Source organism: Dermochelys coriacea, chromosome 1 (genome assembly GCF_009764565.3).
Source record: "Dermochelys coriacea isolate rDerCor1 chromosome 1, rDerCor1.pri.v4, whole genome shotgun sequence".
Lineage (NCBI taxonomy): Eukaryota > Metazoa > Chordata > Testudines > Dermochelyidae > Dermochelys > Dermochelys coriacea.
The window spans coordinates 99,032,042-99,054,409 of record NC_050068.2 but is presented as its reverse complement, the minus strand read 5'-3'; the positions used below and the strand labels follow the sequence as shown (position 1 = coordinate 99,054,409).

The 22,368-nt window shown below is 40.1% G+C and overlaps 1 protein-coding gene across 23 annotated transcripts in view; it reads left to right on the top strand.

Annotated features, from left to right (window-relative positions):
- The window catches only part of DOCK9 (dedicator of cytokinesis 9), a 336,811-nt gene that overhangs the window by 272,470 nt on the left and 41,973 nt on the right, over positions 1-22,368 (top strand). For all 23 annotated transcript variants that reach the window (XM_043504710.1, XM_038385871.2, XM_038385827.2 and 20 more), the window contains 7 exons: positions 4,511-4,626; positions 5,581-5,718; positions 6,276-6,458; positions 11,595-11,708; positions 11,855-12,070; positions 15,169-15,226; positions 18,097-18,203. In XM_043504710.1, coding sequence (XP_043360645.1) covers positions 4,511-4,626; positions 5,581-5,718; positions 6,276-6,458; positions 11,595-11,708; positions 11,855-12,070; positions 15,169-15,226; positions 18,097-18,203 — 932 coding nt within the window. The remainder of the gene's footprint in view (positions 1-4,510; positions 4,627-5,580; positions 5,719-6,275; positions 6,459-11,594; positions 11,709-11,854; positions 12,071-15,168; positions 15,227-18,096; positions 18,204-22,368) is intronic.

Genomic DNA, 22,368 nt, shown 5'->3' with positions numbered 1-22,368 from the left:
GGTGCTTGCTTTAGTAAAGCATTTTTTTCAATCACTGTTTCACTAAGACTCCAATATCCATCTCCTGGCATCAGGTAACTGGGAGTCACCAAGAGTAGTATGTATATAGACAATCATTAGAAGAAATAAAAATGATTACTTATCATATAGTAACTGGGGTGCTGTTGAAGATGTGTTCTCTAAATGTATTCCACAACCTGCCCTCCTTCCCAACTGTGGAAGTCCCAAATTGGAGTCCATACTGACACAGATACCAGTTACAAAGGAATTGAGGTAATTGGCCCCACTCTGCCTCTTTTATGCGCTCACAATTGGAGAGGCAAAGGCAGATAGGGCACAGGCATGAGCCAGTGGGCACTGCTGGTCAAAAGATTACAATGCTTGGGATACGGACAACACATCACAAAGAGCACCAGTTACTGTAAGGTAAGTAACAGGTTTTTATATATTTGTGTTTCAGAGGAAGTGACAACAATTGATTCCTCTTTATATCTCTCTCCAAAGGGAAACTATTTCCATTTAGAACTGAAGTATTTAAAACTAATCCATTTTGAATATCTTACATTTAAAAAAAAAAGAGTGGAGCACTGAGTCTGTGCATGTGTGGCTAGCTCAGCTGCATAATGAATGTACAGTTTTGTCCTGTTTGCAGTGAATGAGATATGCCTGGGCTAAATTACAAGACTGAAGACGTAGAATTTATCAATTTTTCTTTAAAACAAAAAAAACCCATGCCAAGGATATTCCATGCAAAAGCCTAAATTTAAAGGGATATTATGAAAATACTCTAAGTTTAGGCGGTGCACATACAATGAACCCCCACTATGTTTTGTTAGTAGGATTAGTACCCAGGATTTTTAGGAGTATGGCCCCAATTCAGCAAAGTATATAGAGACATATTTAACTTCAAGCATGTACTTAAGTGACACGTTAGATCAGAACCTAATGGCATTTCCCTCCCACATTCCTGATAAGGAGGAACAAAAGAAGAGCTCTCTTTTAAACCTTTTAAACCTTGAGACCCACTGGAGGGAATTCCATTATGATGTATTCCTCCTAAGACTGAAGAAAAAATTGTATATTACGTTGTTTTACTGTAAAAATAGTATGCATTGTTTTTGTGCCCATGTTGGTCCCAGGATTTTAGAGAGACAAGGTGAGTGAGGTAATATCTTTTATTGGACCATCTTCTGTTGGTGAGAATGGTGTTTTTGAGCTTATGAGCTTTTGAGCTGCTCTTCAGGTCCTTGTCTCTCTCTCCAACAGAAGTTGATCCAATAGAAGATATGACTTCACCCACCTTGTCTCTGTAAAAAATAGTAGTCTTGTATTACATGATTACCTATCATAGAACAGTAAAGTTTGCTCCTGCAAAGTGAAATCTTGCGTTGTTGCTTTTTGATTGCTTAGGAGTGCAACCTTAATATTCTTAATGTTGCTCATGTATGGAATATAACAATGTATCCCATAAAATATAAAGAATATGTAATGCCGCAGATTTCTCATTGCTGTGAAAACCTTTACTCTATGATGATTTTTGATTATATAAATTCATAAACTTAATGTTTTATACCGTATTATATTTCTATACACTGGGTTTCTAGAAAGAGGGAAGAAATTGTGTACATGGCACTTTTCTAAATAACTACTAAATGCTGAAGTTAGTTGACCCTTTTGATGTAATCATTTTGTATCATCCTGTAATTATTTTGTCCTATAGTTCATTCATATCTTTATATGAATGCAAATCAAAACGAACAGGGCAATAGCATATCTTTTATTAAAAATTGTTGTTTATTCCTCTTTTACATTTAATGTACCAGAATGCCAAATGTAAACAAGTGCAAATATTTGCATTGAAAATGTTTCTTAACCACATGCAATATACTAATTGAAATGGAATTTTTGTTGGGTGAACAGTCAAAATGTCACATAAATGCCACATTGATCAGTAAATAATGATACTGAAATCTAATGTTGGTTACATCCAGGTGATTTATGGCTTTTCTGGGTCTTCTTTTTTGTGCATAAGAGAACAGTATCTTTATTTTATCATAAGGGAATTTAAATTGGAGAAGCTCCGGCAGTCTTTACTTCACCTTGCAGGTTAACTTTAGGTTCACCCGAAACCCCCTTGAAGAGCATTCCCCTGTAGTATCCAGCCCTGGTCTCTGGACACACAAAGAAATTATCAATTTCACTGTCTCTAAAGAGACAGTATACACACAAGCTTGTTTTGTTCAGCTGAGGACTCACACTTTACTTACTATAGTAAGTACACTGTACAAAAGTATAACACACTGTTAAGAGACTAAACATAGCAGGTTACAATCCTTTGGCTAAAGCAGTTTTCCCACCCTCAGTCTGTCTGCAGAGTTTACTGGTTTTCAGTCAAAACCAAGATCAATAACAGTCACAAATCACTCCCTTCCCCCCCCCCCCCCCCGTGTTCCTCAGTGAAATAACTACAAATAGTCTTTTTGCTTCTCTTTATATTTTCCCAAAACTCATGGTTTTGTCCCCTGAGACAAGATTACCCCCTGTGGTTTTAGTCTCTGGTGTCTTCCCATACTGATTTCACATCCCTCAGTCAGCCTGGCTTTTCCTGTTCACTTACATGCAAATGCAGCTCCCATTGTATTTTGGCTTTTACAATTTACATTAGAGATGATGAGATAATTACCTTCCCTCCTGTCTAGAAGAAAATCCGATGAAGTGAGCTGTAGCTCACGAAAGCTTATGCTCTAATAAATTTGTTAGTCTCTAAGGTGCCACAAATACTCCTTTTCTTTTTGCGAATACAGACTAACACGGCTGCTACTCTGAAACCTGTTTCTCCTTGTGTTTGATATTATGCTTTGAAGTTTTTAACCAATCAATGTCCATAATTCCTCATATAACATTAAGGCATGCATTTCAAAATGATGTTGACCAGTGTGTCACCAGCTTTCATTTGATACTTCACACAACATTCTTTATAGAGAAACACTGTGACAGCAACTGTGTTAGGTGTAGTGAATTTGTCAGAGCTGATGGGAGTTGCTGACCCAGAGTAGTGAACCACCTCTGTGGTTCACAATCTAACAATGTGTAGGCAGATTGAAACCCTGACCTGTCACAGCAGTGTTACTCATTATTACTCTCATTGGATATAATCAGATTTTACGTAGGTATATTGCAATATGGAAAAACCAGTGCAACTTTCAACAGCCAGACATATTTTAAAATCTGGTTACTGTGTATCCCCATAGTTGAGGTTCAGTTGAGTTTGCACATAAAATTGAAATTCAACTTCTTTATGTCCTTCTTAAAATTACAGCACTTTCTCTGAATCCAAAATAAATTTTGAGGGAAGGTGAGAAGGACAAACAAGTGTATACAAGAAGTGTATACAAGCTGCTTTCTGCTGCTTTCATGATGCAAAGCATCTGTAAATCTAGTTTAACAGGTCAGTATGCTCTGGCTGCTTTGTGCTGCTCCATATTGGCTAAACGCAGCCAGAATATGCATGTGAATCTGACCCTGAAAGTTAGAACAGGTAGGAGACCCAAACAACCATAAATCTGCCCTACAGTGACACCAGTGGGTGAGGTTGGAATCTAATGTGCTTTTTAAAAATCAGTTAATCTGAGACACAAGCATTAAATTGTGTTTATCATACGGATAAGATTGTCACAGTAACCCTGAAATTTTGCCATTTACGAGGACCCAGATGCCACACATTAACAGTTCGTGTTAATCTAGTCCCATTTAAAGAGGACTAGAACAAAGTGAACTAACAAATTATTGTGTAGCAGCAGGGCCACAAGGTTACCCTGACCATAGCATGAAATTATTATTTTTCCCACTGTTATTAATTTTATTGTGACAAAATCATATCTGGAATCATAAATATATGGTTACTGCATGGTGTCACATCAGGGCACAGTAGGGGTTATTTGGATGCCCTGTTGTGCATTTTGATGCTTCAACGTGTTTGTATTTCTTTGACATTTAACCTTAACTCTGAATTTTCAGGGTTTATAATGCTTGGGTTTGGGATAATTGCAATATTCTTAGTTTTACCCTAAATTACTGATATTTGTTCTCCACCTTAATTCCATCTATCCATGTACTTTTTGTTTTTGAATATATTAACATAGTATTACCAGTTATTTAAATCCATTATTTTAAATGTTTAATGCTGCTATTTTAAGACTTTACCTTTACACTTCACTGTGTTATTATCTTAATTAAGTTATTTGAATACCAAATATTGTACACATATATAATTGTCTCATGGTTGGAAAAGTGTGGAAAAAAAACTATGTATGTATAAAATATTATATTACTTTAATGTAAATATCTTTCAAAGTCCTTATTTTTCTTAAACTTCCTCTAATGCAGAAAATCTTTTATAATTTTGGCTACATGATTTAGCAGCATTAGTTTTAAAATATTTTTGTTTAATTATGTTAAATTATTTTTGTTTAATAAATATAAAGCAACACTTCATTTGAAATTTCTACAGGCTATGGCCATTCAGATGCAGATGTTCTTCACCAGTCCTTACTTGAAGCAAACATTGCCACTGAAGTTTCGCTTACCACTCTGGATACTTTATCTTTATTCACAATGACGTTTAAGGTTTGTCCTTAACACAGTTATAATAGATTATTTAATGTTTGGCATTTTAAATAATTATTCTATAGAAAATTACTAAAAAAAGTTGTTATATTGAGCTATACTACTAACATCATCTGTATTAAAACTGTACAAAGCAGGTAATTCATAATCATGCCATACAATAGCTAATAACCTTTACTGTTTAATAAAGTCTCATTTGCTAGTACTAACAGTATGCTTTGAATTCAACCAATTGTCACTCAATCCTGCAATTTGTCTCTAGTAACTTCCACTGAAGTCAGCATGAGTTTTGCCTGATGGACTATAGAACTGGACCTAAAATGTTTTAAACTCAAAAATAGAAAATTGCTAGTAACCAAATCAGTTTAAATGATGCATGTTCTTAGGTTATTTTTACACCCTCTGAGGGCAAGAGTAAGCAGGGTAGAGTGAACAAGACCTCTTATTGGTCAGCACCACTCCATAGGGTCCTTTTCTTCCTCCCCTACCTTTTCCCTCTCCAAACCCATTGCAGAAAGCCCACTGTCTCTAGCCTTTTGACATAGTTGTCCTTTAAGGGTTTTATGGGACTGATAAAGAAACACTGCAATAAAGGCCTTATTAGTTTTGATTGGTTGGTTTCTGTCATGTTTTTGTGCCCACCCTCTTCATATCTGAGTTACTAATTAAGTATTTAAGGCCCCAGTAACATATGTGTACTATCATGTTTTATAATTCTGTCATGGATCCATCACTTTGGTTACAGATTAAGATTACTAAAGGTATTGGAATATTAACTGTTTAGATTTGCTTGTAGTTTTTAATATGCTTCAGTAGTACTATATATGAAAGATTTTTAATAGCATCCTTGAGACGTAGCTGAAGCTAAGATTTTTTTTTTGCACAATTTATATGCATTCTTGATAGAGCATAAATATTTAAAGAAAACACTAAATTGTCAATATCAATTTTAAGAATCAACTACTGACGGATCATGGACATAATCCACTGATGAAAAAGGTTTTTGATGTGTACCTCTGTTTCCTTCGAAAAAACCAGTCTGAAACAGCATTGAAAACTGTCTTCACTGCTTTAAGGGCACTAATTTTTAAGGTAAGTCTTTCTAAAATAAAAATGTTAATCTTCAATTATTTGTCTTTTTTTATAGTTACCACAGTGATTTGTATCCAGTTATACAAGTAATATATCTTATTTCTCAAATTGAAATTGGATTTAAAAGGGAAAAAAACGTGTAGCATTGCAGATCATGATTCCACAACCGATCTTACACACCTTTTTGCCCTAGAATGAATGCAGTACATTTGTTTTATTGTTTATCTTTTACGTCATGTCTCTGGTTGCTACTTTTATTTTATGTAACTGTTAATATCCAATCAATTTGAAATACTTTTTCAAGTACCATTTTATGACACTATATCATACTTTACTAAAAATCCATATATTATTTTTTCTGCATTCCTTTTATCAACTGACTTCTATCAAAAAGTCATGAAGTGTGACTAGCATTATTTTTTTCTTTATGAATCTATAATTTATTGTTTGATGGCTGCACCGTCCTCGGGATGTTGGAATTGTTTTCTCTTAACATTTGTTTATTTACTGATGTTAGCCTTGACAGATGATTTTTCTCCGATTCCTTCTTTCCTCAGTTTCCTTCTGCATTTTATGAAGGTAGAGCTGACATGTGTGCTGCATTGTGTTATGAAATTTTGAAATGCTGTAATTCCAAACTGAGTTCAATTCGTACTGAAGCTTCACAACTGCTGTATTTCTTAATGAGAAATAACTTTGATTACACAGGGAAGAAGTCTTTTGTAAGGACACATCTGCAAGTTAGTATAATTATTTACTTATCATTGGCTTTCCTGGCTTTAAGATCTGTTGCTCTTCTAAGCTTAAAAATTGTTGTATAATAAGCTGTATTCTCTTTTCATGTGTAAAATCTTTGGGTTGTATCGTATATTTTTAAAACTGACCCCCAATTGACTATATCTGTCTGGGAGGGCGGTTGAAAAACTATGAAATATAAATTTTATGCATTACTAATTAATACGGTGAACTGTTTTTGAACTAATATTGAGGAGTTTATACCATTGGGGGCGTGGCAGGGGAAGGAGTTATGTAGGCCAGGCAAGAAGAGATATTAGTGGTAAAGCAGCTCTGTATTTTTTTTTTCTTTTCTAATTGCTAAAACAGCTTTAAAAGATCATATTTGTGATGGGTTGTCACCCTGGGGTGCCACCTGGAACTGGTGTACCACTAAGCCCTTTGATTCACCAGCCTGGGCTCCCTCTCACACTGTGCTGCTGTGACAAGCTAGTTGTAGACTACTCCCAGTCCTACACTCCCACGAGCATTCACACAGGCAGGGACACACCCAGCTGCAGTTACAGCCACCGCATGAACCAACAATAGAGAGGCTACAGCCAAGATAATCCCCAGCTCCCCAGACTAAATCCCCAGAGCTATACCATCTTGCCCTGGTCAAAACTCCGACCAGTATGGGTTTATTACTTAGTTTGCCCCTCCCTCGATGTGGAGAGGAATATACAAAAAGTTTATGTTAACCCAGCTGAGATTTTTTTTCTCCAGACACTTCACTCAAAGGTATACTGGTTTAGGTAAAGCAAAAAACAAGTTTATTAACTGCATAAAGATAGATTTTAAGTGATACCAAACAGATCAAAGCAGAGAACCTAGCAAATAAACAAAACCTCAAACTAAGCCTAAAATACTACATAGATTGGATACTAATTAGCAATTTCTCACCCTTGCTGATGATACAAGCAGTCCACCAGGTTTCCATACAGAAGCTAGAAATCTCTTTAGCCTGGGACCACGCTTTTCCCAGTTCAATCTTTGTTCCTCAGGTGTTTCCAGGAGTTCTCTTATGTGGGGAATGAGGCCCCCAGATGGTGTCACATTCCACCTTATATAGCTTTACCACATGGCGGAAACCCTTTGTTCCAAATTCAGTTCTGAGCCCAGTTTGTGGAAAAATACAGGTATCCAAAATGGAGTTCAGTATCATGTGGTCTGGTCAGGTGCCCTTGCTGAGTCATAGCAGCCATTCATAGATTCATAGATACTAAGGTCAGAAGGGACCACTCTGATCATCTAGTCCGACCTCCTGCACAGCGCAGGCCGCAGAATGTCACCCACCCACTCCTATGAAAAACCTCACCCATGTCTGAGCTATTGAAGTCCTCAAATCATGGTTCAAAACTTCAAGGAGCAGAGAAGCCTCCCTCCAGTCAACCATGCCCCATGCTACAGAGGAAGGCAAAAAAACCTCCAGGGCCTCTCCAATCTGCCCTGGAGGAAAACTCCCTCCCGACCCCAAACATGGCAATCAGCCAAACCCTGAGCACATGGGCAAGATTCACCAGCCAGATACCCAGGAAAGAGTTTTCTATAGTATACCATTACTTACAGGCCAACTGGAACATTTACAGGAAGGCTGAGCCCTTTGATAGTCCATTGTCTTTGCTGATGGGCCTTCTGCCCTGCCTAGCTTCTTCATTGTTATACCTCAAAGGCTAGCTGTGGATGTTACTCGGAGTAAGCACATTTAGAATACAGATACATAGTCAATATTTATAACTTCAGTTACAAAAATGATACATGCACACAAATAGGATAATCATATTTAGCAAATCATAACTTTTCCAGTGTCACCTCACATGACCCACCTTGTACAAAATGTATCATAATTACATTATAATCATACAACTATGAAGAATATAGACTGCAGTGTAACAATGTTAAAATAACTTAGTCTGGTCAATTTATATCTGAAGGCTGACAATCCCAAAGCATAATCAACCTGTCATCTTCCTAGGTCTCCCCTTCTTTTTCTCTTCTCTTCCCCATCAGTCCTCCAAACTAAGAGCTTTGAAACAGTATTAAAAGAACCCACTTCTCTGCTTGGGTGACGTAAGTTCTGGGATTGTTGCAGTTATTGACATACAGGTTTATCTCATGTGAATATAATGTATGCATGTCACACAATTCTTCTATCACCTTTGTGAGGCAAAAATCTTGCAGAAAAGTTCCAGCTTACAACCAAATAATTTGATGTAAAGGTAGCAGTGCAAATCTGTTTACTGTAGTAAAATAGCAGTAAAACACTGGGCTGTCTAATTGTTGTTGCTAGAAAATGTCATGTCATACTTTATTTCTGGGTAGCAAGTGTTTTGTTTTAAAGATGGTATGTAAATTGCTGGGTTAACTCAACTCTGCAAAGGGTTTACAACAAACTGTTGTAACCGTGCCTCCGTGGATCACAACTGAGAATACCAAATTCAGGACAAACTGCTGAGAAATAGAGGAGACACACCCCAAAACTGGGGAAAAATATACCAAACCATCAAAAAAAAGTAAACTTCTGTTTTACCACACTGGCTAACAAGAAGTCAGAAAAGCAGTCTCCTTAGACATTCCAGTCCTGGATTCAGCACCCAGACACAAGATCCTTTCCTATACCTTTTAAGAGGAAAGATTCCTCCCCAGCCCCAGGCAAGTTGGTGAGCCTTCGTATCCAGGCCACAAGGATTTAGGTCCCCTCCTAAGCCTCCTGGGCGTGATCAAAAGGCACATACAAGAAAGATTCATTCAGTATCAGCCTCCGTATCAACTTTGACACTGACTGTGGGTACCAACTCCAACAAAACACTGGGACCTGAAGGAAGGACCAGGAACCATTGGTACTGTCAAAAACCACCAGGTCAGAAACTCATTCATCGACATTACCATCACAGCCCCGTAAGGAACTGCCCTGTACACCTACTCTGATGGTACAGAGTGACATGAGACCAGTGAGTCCAAAGGGACCAGTGAATTATACCACTTCGGAAGATATCTTCATCCTCCCAGACTCAGACTCCCTTGTTATCAGGATCAGTCCTAACCAGGGAGATTCTACCACCAGCCTGAATCAAGGACTCTGGAAGAAGTCTCTCTTCCATCCCATCCACTAGTCATGGTTTCCCTAACAGCATCATTGATGGACCCGGATCCAACCTTTTCATTTTCTGGAGAGTTAGATGTACTGTTCCCTTCACCTAAAGAGATCAACCCAGACGGAAGATTGAGAGCTTCCTTGAATCAGCCTCAGCCAAACTAACGGGGACCTCCTCCTCGGGACTGGTGTACCCAATGCCGAGAGAGAGAGAGAGAGAGGGACTTTTGACTCCTCATACTGCCTTTATTGGGGTCCATGGGACCCTTATGCATGGTACCTGGAATCTGTGCAATCCAACAGGGAATTTTACCACCCCTCTTCTCCAAGGTGTCAACCAGAACTTTCCCTTGAGCCCATGGAAGGAGGAGAAAGACTAACGAGATCAGCTGGTACCACTGGTACTGACAGGTGTATCATCCTCATCACCAAATGAGGGCAAATGAAGTGGTTGCTCCAGCCTCACTGTTTCCTCCAAACAGTCATAGACAATCTCAAGACCTGTTACGAGAGTAGCAGAAGAGCTCCAAATCTCCTTAAAGGAGGTCCAGGATTTTCAACATAAGCGTCTGGATATCCTACAGCCTATAGGATCCAGTCAGATTACACTCCAGGTAAATGAAGGCATACTAGAATGGACAAAAGCTATATGGCACACTCTGGTTACCTGTGTCCCTATCCCCAAGAGGGCAGAAAAGCAATATTGTGTCCCGACTAAAGGAGCAGACTTCTTGTTCACTCACCGGGCACCACCTAAGTCACCCTTTGAACCACTAACTACATGTTCCATATCTCACCTGTCAGTGAAGGTCACCTTCCTGACTGCCACCACTCTGGCCAAAGATTGGTGAACTTGGGACCCTGTTGGCCCATCCACCAAACACCGTTTTCCATGAGGACAAAGTCTCACTCTGGCTACACCCAAAATTCACTCCTAGGATTGTTTAGAAATTCATGTAAACCAGTCAATGCACTAACCTGTGTTTTTCCCGAACCCCTATGCCTATAGCAATAAGAGAAGACTTTATTCCCTCAATATGTGACGAGCATTGGCATTTTACCTGCTGAGAATGAAACTGATCAGAAAGTCACCTGGACTGTTCATTGCCATAGCAGAATGAGTTTGAGGACAAGCTGTATCCTCTCAGAAAATCTCCTATGTGGATCTCTGGCTGTATCCTACTCTGTTATCAGTTAACAACTTCCTCACATGGGCAAGGGCTCACTCTATGAGGGCACAAACAAACTCAGTAGCATTGCTTCAGGAAGTGCCCCTGCTTGAGATTTGCAGGGAAGCTTCGTGGAGTTCCATCCACACATTGACAAGATATTACGCCTTGATCTAAGACTCCTCTGCTGACAATTTCTTCAGGACAGTGGTTCTACAAGCAGCGTACCACCTGCATCTTTGCACTCTCTTCCTCTGAGTACTGCTTGTCAGTCAGCAACAGTAGACTACACACAGGACCAACACTTGAAGAAGAAAGAAAAGTTGTTTACCTTATTGTAACGAGTTCTTTGAAACATGTGGTCTCTATCTGTATCCCACTATTCACCCTCCTTCCCCTCTGCTTTGGATCACATCTGGATTCAAAATAGAGAAGGAACTGGAAAGGCAGTTGGTGCACCCTGCCCCTTATACCCTCAGTTTGGAGAACAGGGAGTTAGGTGCCATCCAGCAAAAACTGCTTGCAAGAATTCTCCAACTCCTGGCTCATGGAACACATGCATACCCACAGTAGAATACAGATAGGGACCACATATCTCGAAGAACTGTAGTTACGATACAGTAAGTAACTTTTCTTTATGAGAAGACACGTTTGCAGTAAGTTGAAATTGTCTATTTGTCATTAGTTGTAAGCTTTTGACATTTTACTGTTAAGTTGTATCATATTAGAAAAATTGTCAGTTAAAAAGAACACATACCTACCTTCTGAACTAAAAATCTTTTAGGGATACTTGCAGGATGTAAACATACATTTACTAGATGTGTTTTTTTCTTGTCAAGGTTGTTATTTCAGTAAGTCAGTTGATCGCTGATGTTGTTGGAATTGGAGGAACTAGATTTCAGCAATCTCTTTCCATAATTAACAACTGTGCCAACAATGACAGACTTATTAAGGTTAGTAATGACTTTTTCATACTGCATAAAGGCTTCCAGAGAGTTTGTTTGAAAATAGTTCCTTAAAGTCTAATATTCTATCACATGGATTATGAAAGGAATAAAAAAAATACACAATTCTTAAACTTTTTTAAAATTTATTTTAGCACACTACATTCTCTTCTGACGTAAAGGATTTGACAAAGCGGATTCGTACAGTCTTAATGGCTACAGCTCAAATGAAGGAACACGAGAATGATCCAGAAATGCTTGTGGATCTCCAGTACAGTTTGGCAAAGTCTTATGCCAGCACACCTGAACTCAGGAAGACGTGGTTAGACAGCATGGCAAGAATTCATGTTAAAAATGGGGATCTTTCAGAGGTAGCAGATGAAAAGCAAAATATTTTAGCTGCTTAATCAATGTACTTGTTTTTCCCTCAGCATTTCCCATGCTAGATAACTCTTGTGTTAATAGCTCTCATAGCTTTGCATGCTGCCCATAAAAATTAATAAGTTACCATGGTCTCTGACTGTCTATGTAATACATATGTAAAACTGTCATAGCATGATGTAATATTAAGGCAGGAATGTTCTGCATGAGTTACAGGAGGCATGCCCTCTAGTTAGCAATTCCCCTCACTTATCAGTATCTTACAGCCTTAGTGTAATTGAAGCCTTCCAACAGCTGCTATTTAAGTTTGTTTCCAAATTAGTTGCATACTGCCAGCTTGAATAATTCTAGTTGAGTCTTTGCAGAAAATTTATGTATTTAAAATAAATGTCGTTGATTTTTTTCACAACAAAATGCTATCTGATACTACCATTCTGTTGTGAAAATATGTATTTCTAGTATGTTAGGAAAAAACAATTAATTAGATATGCTTTGATCAATGTAAATGAATATATATAATCAGCAGGTAGAATGTGTCTCAGCTCTTTCTGGATGTTTGTTCTCAGTGAATGATCTTTGAATGCTCGCTCATGTCTATTCCATGTTAGGTGTGCGTGCTCTGTATGCCCAGTCGTCAGAGAATTTTCCCTCAGTGGTATCCGTCAGGCTGGCTCCAGTGCCATCTGGTGCCGTGTGCTCATGTGCTGGTATAAGGGGCCCAGCTAGCTCCGCACCCTCTCACTTCCTTCCTACCGCTCTTGAGAGTCACTGGAAAGCAGCTCCTGCTCTGGAAAACTCTTATTCAGTGGTCTTACTTTAGTCCTTTTCCTATGTTTCTCTATCACAGTTCTTTATTTTCTCAGTTTGGACTGTTGTAGTTTAGTTGTATATAGTTAGTTGACATGTCCCACCCTGTTAGCAGAGTTTCGTCTGCCCCCAGTGCTGGGGCATACCTTGGTCCCCAGATTTCAAGCCCTGTGCCTCCTGCAGCAAACCCAGGCCTGTGAGTGACCCACACTCCAGTTGTCTGAAGTGCCTGGGAGAGAACTCGTATCAGGAACCCCTGCCAGATCTGTCGGGACTTCAGGCCCCATACAAAGAAGGAAAGAGAAGCCAGGCTGAAGTCCCTCCTGATGGAGGCAGCAATCAATATGACCACTTTTGCAGTGTTCACCTGTGCAAATTGGTGAGGATATTATTATCAAGCCTTCCCCAGGAAAGGGGGTGTAGGGCTTGGGGGGATATTTTTGGGGGAAGACGTCTCCAAGTGGGCTCTTTCCCTGTTCTTTGTTTAACACGCATGGTGGTGGCAGTGTACAGTTCAAGGACAAGGCAAAGTTTTGTACCTTGGGGAAGTTTTTAACCTAAGCTGGTAAGAATAAGCTTAGGGGGTCTTTCATGTACCCTAGAGTTCAGAGTGGGGAAGGAACCTTGACACAGCCTAAAGATATACATCTGGCATGCTTAACAAGAAGGTCAGGCTCCTTGTTTGTCTCCTTTCATCCAAAGTACCAAGGACTTGGGACATCCACGTTATTTTTGGCTGGATGGATCAATTTAAGCATCATAGAGTCGTATAAAAACGAGGAATCCTTGTGGCACCTTAGAGACTAATGAATTTATTTGGGCATAAGGTTTCGTGGACTAGAACCCACTTCATCAGATGTATGAAGTAAAAGGTATAAATACATGAAAGGATGTGAGTTGTTTTACCAAGTGTTAGGGCAGTCTAAAGAGATTAAATCAATTAACATCAGGATACCAAGGGAGGAGAAATAACTTTTGAAGTGGTAAGAGAGTGGCCCATTCAGACAGTTGACGAGAAGGTGTGACTAACAGTAGGGAGAAAATTGTATTGGGGAAACTAAGGCATCAGGTGAACCTGCTCCTGATGGAATCAAGACACACTCCATGGATCTATGGCAATAATATCCTCACCAATTTGCATAGGTGAACACAGACCCAAACCCTTGGATCTTAAGAGCAATGAAAAATCAATCAGGTTCTTAAAAGAAAAATTTTAATTAAAGAAAAGGTAAAAGAATCACCTCTGTAAAATCAGGATGGTAAATACCTTACAGGGTAATCAGATTCAAAACATAGAGAATCCCTCTAGGCAAAACCTTAAGAGAAAGAGAACTTGTACTTCCACTGAAGAAATCCAAAGGGCAGCAATTTGGTCATCTCCTACCTTTTTAGACACTACAAAGGACAGAAAGTCTATAGTCTTTTATAGAGTCCTCCTTTGGCTGTAAAGTGCTTCATGAGCTGATTCAGAAAGAAATACCTTGTCATTTTGATATTTAATTTCATGGGGAGTCTTTTCCTATCTCAGTCTTTCTTTATCTCTCTCTATTTTCATTGCTCATTTCTTTCCATTCATCTCTGAAGTGTAGGAGATGCTGGGCTGCAGAATGGGAAATTTCGTATCCGATAACTTCCTTTCTGCTAGCAGCATGTCCCACAGTCCTGATCTCTCTGTATGGCTTATTACCCAACTAATTAAATTTAATTTTATATTTACAGTTTGTAGGCCAGTTATAAGATATGGACAGTAGTCTGGTTAGCACTGAAGTTATTAATACTAATCACATTCTGAAAGCTTTTTGACACAGCTTTGGAATGAATCATCTGGGGGCAAACCAGTGAAGGGGCTGTGACCAGTACATAGGCTGTGTTACATTAAACCACCTGTAGAACTGTTGAGAAAAGGGGAACAGCCCATACATCTTATAATTCTGGGAGATTCTGTACCAGAAAAGAAATTTCTCATTGCTGATCTGCTTCTTGATTGTTAAATTAAGTTCTTGTTGACATGAGACTTGCTTCTTCTATTAAATGTATTTAAATCCAAGACTAGGTATCCAGTCTTAGTTATGGCAAATTCAGATTTCTGTTCACATAGATAGGAGTTGTGCATGTTAATAATTGCAGAATTAGGACGTGTATCTTCTGCCTTGCTTTTAAAACTTGGGCCTCCTCTAGCTTTTAAAAATGTGTATGTTTTCTGTATATGTAAGTTATTTGTGTTAGAAGTTCCATTATAATTACCATTTGTAACATTTTTACTATTTCTATTATGCTTTAGGCAGCAATGTGCTATGTCCATGTAGCAGCACTAGTGGCAGAATATCTGACACGCAAAGGTATGAATTTAAACTCCTCCATGATTATTTCAATAACTTTTTTATATTAGTTATAGTTTGAGATTAACAAAAAACATTGATTTGTCTGAGAGAGAGGTTGGGTGGGTTATTGCTCACTAAGGGGAAAAATCTGCTATTAGGTACATGTATGTGCCTCCCAAGGAAGTCAAAGTTCCATCTCTGTATTTAAGGGTAGAAATTGGGTTTTAAGCTAGTAAACTATCTAAGCAAAGCTTTCAGAAAAGAAAACGTCTCCATGGCTACTGCCTCAACTCCCATTCCCATTCAGCCTAACTGCTGAAGTTTGCTCTTTGCATGTTTAGAAAAGAACTGTAAGCATTGTTATTCACTAAACAAAAGAGGCCAAAATAAATGAAAGTATATCTCCCTTAGGTTTTTTGGGACCTCCTTGAAGATTTATTATGTGAGCCACTTAATTTTAGAAGTGCTCAAAGACTTGTCTAGAGATTGTGTACCAGCCACTGTCTGAAGAAAAAGGGGTTTTGATCACTCAAGTTTTTTCCTGCTTTCCATCTAAAGGGAAAGACCATTTATAACTGGAAAGACTCCAAAGTTCCCAGCCAGTGGTGTCCTGATACATTTGTAAGATTCCTATGAAAAAACGGGGGGCAGAATTTCCTGTTCCCTGAGGATTGGGTTACATCGACCACAGGCAAGAGGGTCAAGGACACAGTGAATCAGAGATACTCCCTCAAGTGACAGGCTCTACCCTATCTGTTCTTCATCCAGCTCCCTATCTCTAACAACCTTGTAAAGTGCAATCTGATCCAGAACAAGATATCTCATCTTTTAGAATGAGACTATTAGAGGGTATCTTCTTCCTCAGAAGAAAAATTCTCAAGGTTCTTCTTCGTTGTTCTGAAGTGCATGGGGTGAATTTAAGCCATTCTTAGCCTCAAAAGGCTGAACAAATGGATGAAAAAATTGAAGTGTTGGATGGATAGTCCCTGGCCTCTGTAGTGTCATCCTTGTTCCACTGGGATTTTCTTATTTCAGTGGATCTGGTGGATGGATACCTCTGTATTCCTCTCAAACTGTGCTACCACAGATTTCTAAGATTTGCTTACAGCAGGAAGCATCAATATCAGATGCTCCCATTTGGCCTGTCCTTGGTCTTCAGAGTCTTTACAAAGATGCTGGAGGTAATCAGAGCGAGACTCTGATTGCACGATATCCACTTCTATCCCTTCCTGAATGACATCTTGATCAGAGCTTGTCAAGGCTGATTCCCCACTCTGGCACTTCGAGTGCAGAAGCTGGGGGCCCGCAAGGACTCTAAAAATTAATACTGGCCACTGCAAGCTTGTATTGAACTCCCAAGGTTACAGCTTTTCTCTGACCTTGGATTGGTAAATGTTGCCACCATCCAAGTACAAAACCCCTTTGAGAATCCAGAAAGGTGCACTTGGGAATTCCTTCCTGTGGGGTACCCTCAAGTCCTTTCACACACCCCCTCCAGGGAAGAGCTGAGAAAGAAGGGGGGGGGGGAGAAAGGGAAATCAGCTGTTGCCACCAGCTAATTAAACAACATGTGCACAAACCTCTTAAGACACAAAAATCCAATTCTGTTCTTAAAAAAGGTAAATTTTATTAATAAAAAAAGAAAATACTGGGAACTGGGAACTTAGGCTTTTGCTAGATTTAAAAAAAACTATGAGGATTAAGCATCAAGAATAGCTCTCTTTAGGTCCAGCTTCAAGGTTACAAGCAAAACAAAAGCACCTGGGGTTAGCACAGAGGAACCCACAAGCCATAAAGAAATAAAAGGGATAAACCTAATCGTGTCTTCCTAGACATTTCCTGATCTAAATGCATATCTGGGGTTTTAGATGAATAGTTTCTAGGTATGATACTGATGATTTTTCATACCTGTCCCAAGCCTCTCACAGCATAACTGCTCCCTGTCTTCCTCTCCCCAAGAACAACAACAGATCAACAAAAGAGGAGTCTTGTTTCAATTTTTAAAAGTTCTAGCCTTCCCATTGGCTCTTTTGGCCAGGTGCCCACTCGCTTCCTTTTACCTATGCATAGCAGTGAGACCTTTTTAACCTTTTACAGGTAGAGCAATTAGAGAAGAGCTACTTTTCAGAGTAGCAGCCGTGTTAGTCTGTATTCGCAAAAAGAAAAGGATACTTGTGGCACCTTAGAGACTAACAAATTTATTAGAGCATAAGCTTTCGTGAGCTATAGCTCACGATGCATCTGATGAAGTGAGCTGTAGCTCACGAAAGCTTATGCTCTAATAGAAGAGCTACTATGAGGGATTTTATAGCTACTGGCTGGCTGGGTGTCCATAAAAGCGATTTATTGTGCTCATTAGCTTTCTGCAGTTTGCAGCAGTAGTACACAATGCTACCAACTTACCTCTTGAAACAATTTTTTTCAAAACCTTATGTTTGTGTAATTTCTGACTGCATAAAGTTTAATGACATTTTTCACTTTTTGTTTTAGCACAGAAAGTTTCCTAGATTACAGAGAAATAAAGTGCTACAAGAGAACAATAAATCCTTTTCCATCTTCAGTCATAAATTAATATTATCCATTCATTGGCCCTGACCACCTTGGTTTTTTGGAGGAAAGAGAATAGAAATATTGCTAAAATTTTTACTTCTTCCAATAGTACTCTTCCAAAGTAAATGTTAAAGATGTGTGTTGGTTTAAATAATTCATTGAGCACATTGCAAATTTTTTCTGTGTCATTTTGGTGGTAGGTGCATTCAGATACATTAGCATGGATTCTCTGTCCCATCAAAACTGGTGCACAATGACTTAACATAATCCTAATGAGCGGACAAAAATATTTGGATAGCAATGAATTTAATGTGTATAATTTTCTTTTTCAATAATAGGAATGTTTAAACAAGGCTGTACCACTTTCAGAATAATCACACCAAATATAGATGAAGAGGCTTCAATGATGGAGGATGTTGGGATGCAAGATGTTCACTTCAATGAAGTGAGTAAGCAAAATTCCTATATATTAAAATCAACTCTCGTAAACAATTGTTGTTTTACAGTGTTAATCTTATGATTTTTCAAATTTGTCTATTTCACTCTTGGAGTTAATTATAAAATGGGTTAGCTGAGCTGACCAGCCTTTAAATAACTGGGTATACATTTCAGGAAAAATAACAGCAGCATTTCAGTAGTTCAAAATCCTCAAAAATAAAAAAGTAACCTAAAGAGAGTAACTAAGAACATAAAAACAAGTAAAAAAGACTTTTACATGAGGTAAAAAAAATATGCTTACTGACAAACTACAAGATGATTGTTTTATATACTAGCCAGAACTAACCATAATAAAGATTTTGACCACTTCACCAACAAAGATTTAGACTTATGTAATGTCTACCAGTAATCTGATTACGTTATTTAACTTATACCATGTGTTTGAATTGGGGTGAAGGTATAGATTGATTTACCATCTGTACATTTTCACTTCTGCCAATTGAAAAAAGATTGATAAAGTAGGAGTAAAACCACTTTGTCCCATTTGAGCAGTGCTTATTAAGGTCATCTTTGGAGGATTACAAAGCCTACACTCTCAAGATCTTCTGACTTTAGGAATCCAGAAGTATCAAAACTTCAAGTGATTGCTCATATGGATTCCAATTAGGTGTGCGCATGCCACGTGCACAGTTGTTGGAAAGTTTTTTCCTAGCAGCACCAATTGGGTCAGCTATGGAGCCCCCAGGAGTGGCGTCTCCATGGCGCTCAATATATGACCCTGCCGACCCAGTGCCTCCTTAGTTCCTTCTTACCACCCATGACACTCGTTGGAACTGTGGTGGCTTGCTTTGGCAAGTGTTCCCCTAGTTCTTCCATGCTCATTCTATAGTTTAGTCTCTCTCGTAGTTTTGATAGTTCAGCTATAGTTAGGTAGCTAGCTAGTTAGTAGGAGGTTGGGGGGGCGGGGGGTCTTTCCCACTCAGACTTTCCTGCTTCCTCTTGGGACTCGGGGCATGCCTCAATCGTAAGGATTCAAGTCCTGCCACAAGCCCATGCCAACGGGCGACCCCCACGACTCTTGCATCAAGTGTCTGGGGGAGGTGCACCAGACTGACTGGTGCAAGATTTGCAGAGAATTTCACCCCAGAGCTAAAAAGAGGTGGGACTTTCGCCTCTGTGCAGAGCGCTCCAGCCTCCATAAGAGAAGTGGTGCCGAGGAAAGACTCTGGGCACAGAGACCCTCAGCACCCGCGCTCCCTGACACCGAAGCCAGTGGAGACTGCAAGGCACCGGTCTCACTTCCAAGTTCCAAAGCAGGACATGGACCAACCCCCTGCATTGATGGCTGCTGCCCTGGAAGCCACCACTGGGGGGCGTCCGATGGGGGAGCTCCTGGAACCAAAAGCTCGGGAGCTGGCATTGTTTTCCAGAGGTGGGGAACTCCCCAAATTGACTCCTTCGCCACTCAGGGCAACAGGAAGTGCCTGTGGTTCTGCTCCTTTCAGCCAAGGCTCCCTTGCGAATGCATTTCTCCTCCCCTGGTCAGATCATCTGCTGTACGCGTTCCCGCCATTTCTGCTTGTGCACAAGGTCCTGCTCAAAATCCAGAGGGACAAGGTGATGGTCATAATGGTGGCACGGGCGTGGTGCCACCAGCACTGGTACATCACACTCCTGGAACTTTCGATGGACACCCTATCACATTGCCGCTACTTTCGGACCCGATCACCTAGGACCCACGGTCGCCTTCGTCACCCAGACCTTCAGTCTCTTCACCTCTCAGTTTGGAAGCTTCATGGTTAAACCCCACAGAGCTCATGTGCTCGCAGTTGGTTAGGGAGGTCCTGCTTGGTAGCAGGAAGCCCTCCACTAGGTCCACCTATCTGGCCAAGTGGAAAAGGTTTGCAATCTGGTGCTCCCAGGGCCGTACTCCGCCATTGCAGGCCTCCATTCCTCTCACCTTGAAGTACCTGTTACACCTGCTGTTACACAGCAGCAAGGTCTGGCAGCTTCTTTCATCAAGGTGCACTTGGCAGATATTTCTGCATTGCACCCAGGAGTGATTGGGCACTCCGTTTTTGCCATCCCCAGGGTTGGCCGCTTCTTCAAATGTCTGGAGCATCTGTACCCACAGGTTCGGCAGCCGATCCCTGCGTGGGATCTCAACCCGTTTCTCTCCAAACTGATGGGGCCTCATGGAAGTTTGCCTTTCTAGTCTCCATTACTTCAGCAAGGAGTGTTTCAGAACTTAAGGTCCTCCCTCTGACCCTCTGTCATAAATATAAAGGGAAGGGTAATCACCTTTCTGTATACAGAACTATAAAATCTCTTCTGGCCAGAGGCAAAACCCTTTCACCTGTAAAGAGTTAAGAAGCTAGGATAACCTCGCTGGCACCTGACCAAAATGACCAATGAGGAGACAAGTTGCTTTCAAATCTGGTTGGGTGGCGGGGGGAACTAAGGGCCTCTTTGTCTGTGTGATGCTTTTGCTGGGACCAGAGCAGGAATGCAGGTCAGAACTCCTGTAAAGAGTTAGTAAGCAATCTAGTTAGATATGCGTTAGATTCTGTTTTGTTTAAATGGCTGATAAAATAAGTTGTGCTGAATGGAATGTATATTCCTGTTTTTGTGTCTTTTTGTAACTTAAGGTTTAGCCTAGAGGGATTCTCTATGTTTTGAATCTGATTACCCTGTAAGGTATTTACCATTCTGATTTTACAGAGGTGATTCTTTTACTTTTTCTTTAGTTAAAATTCTTCTTTTAAGAACCTGATTGTTTTTTCATTGTTCTTAAGATCCAAGGGTTTGGGTCTGTGTTCACCTATGCAAATTGGTGAGGATTTTTATCCAGCCTTCCCCAAGAAAGGGGGTGTAGTGCTTGGGGGGATATTTTGAGGGGGAGACGTTTCCAAGTGGCCACTTCCCCTGTTCTTTGTGTAACACTTTGGTGTTGGCAGCTTTTAACCTAAGCTGGTCAGAATAAGATTAGGGGGTCTTTCATGCAGGTCCCCACATCTGTATCCTAGAGTTCAGAGTGGGGAAGGAACCATGACACCCTCCCTACATGGTTTTCTTTAAGGACAAGGTACAGCTTAGACTTCACCCTGCTTTCCTTCCGAAGGTTGTGTCACTCCAATTTCACTCCAACCAGAATATTTTCCTGCCTGTTTTTACCCTAAACCTCATGCGAGCAGCCAGGAGCAAAGATTCCACTCACTGGACGTTCGACGGGCGCTCACGTTTTACATAGAGCACACAAAGCTGTTCCAAAAATTGAACCAGCTGTTCATGGCAGTGGCAAACCATATCAAAGGTCTTCCGGTTTCATCGCAGAGGATTTCATTGTGGATCATCTCCTGCATCTGCACCTGCTACAAGTTGGCCAACCTTCCAGCCCCGGCACATTCCACACGGGCTTATTTGCCCCCCCACGCTCACCCCACAGCAGCAGCTCCTGAAACTCCACTCCAGTCATTGTGACCTGGTGCACAGGATCACAGCACAGCTCAGGTTTGGCTTAGTCACCTTTCCAGCATGATGACAGGGGGATGGCTGGGCCAAACTTTTGTGAGTGGCACTGTGACCCCAGGTGCCAGATTGGAATGCTGCTCACCCAGATTTGGCAAGGCCGCTCCCAAAACTTGAATGGCCCAGAGGTTGCAACACCCAGAGCAGGGAACTGAGTCCAGCTAGCCCCATGGAACAGGAGCCACAGAATCTGCCACTATTGTACGCATGATGTACTTATTATATTAATGTGTTTACTAGGTATCGTGGTTAAGAAAATTTAGTAAGCCAGATATTTTTGCACTAAAGTTATTTACTGGTTTGCGACAGGCCATCAAGATTTACAAATGGGTCCTCAGCTCAAAAAGGTTGAGAACCACTAGTGTAAGAGAAAATGACTAGTACATGTTCAAGGAATATTTCAAAACTGACCACCATTTATAATGTCCTAGATGTTTAATTATAACAATCGGAAACTACTTTGGCTTTTTCCCCCCATTACAGGCCTACTTATGGAAATTTTCAAAAAAAAAAAATCAAATCTGTTTTTTTTTTTAAATAAGTCAATTGTGCAGACTTTTTTGTGTAGACTTTTTTAACAGAACTACAGTGTAATATGGTCAGTGTGCGGTGCAGGGAAAATGAAATGTACCACCAAATCTCAC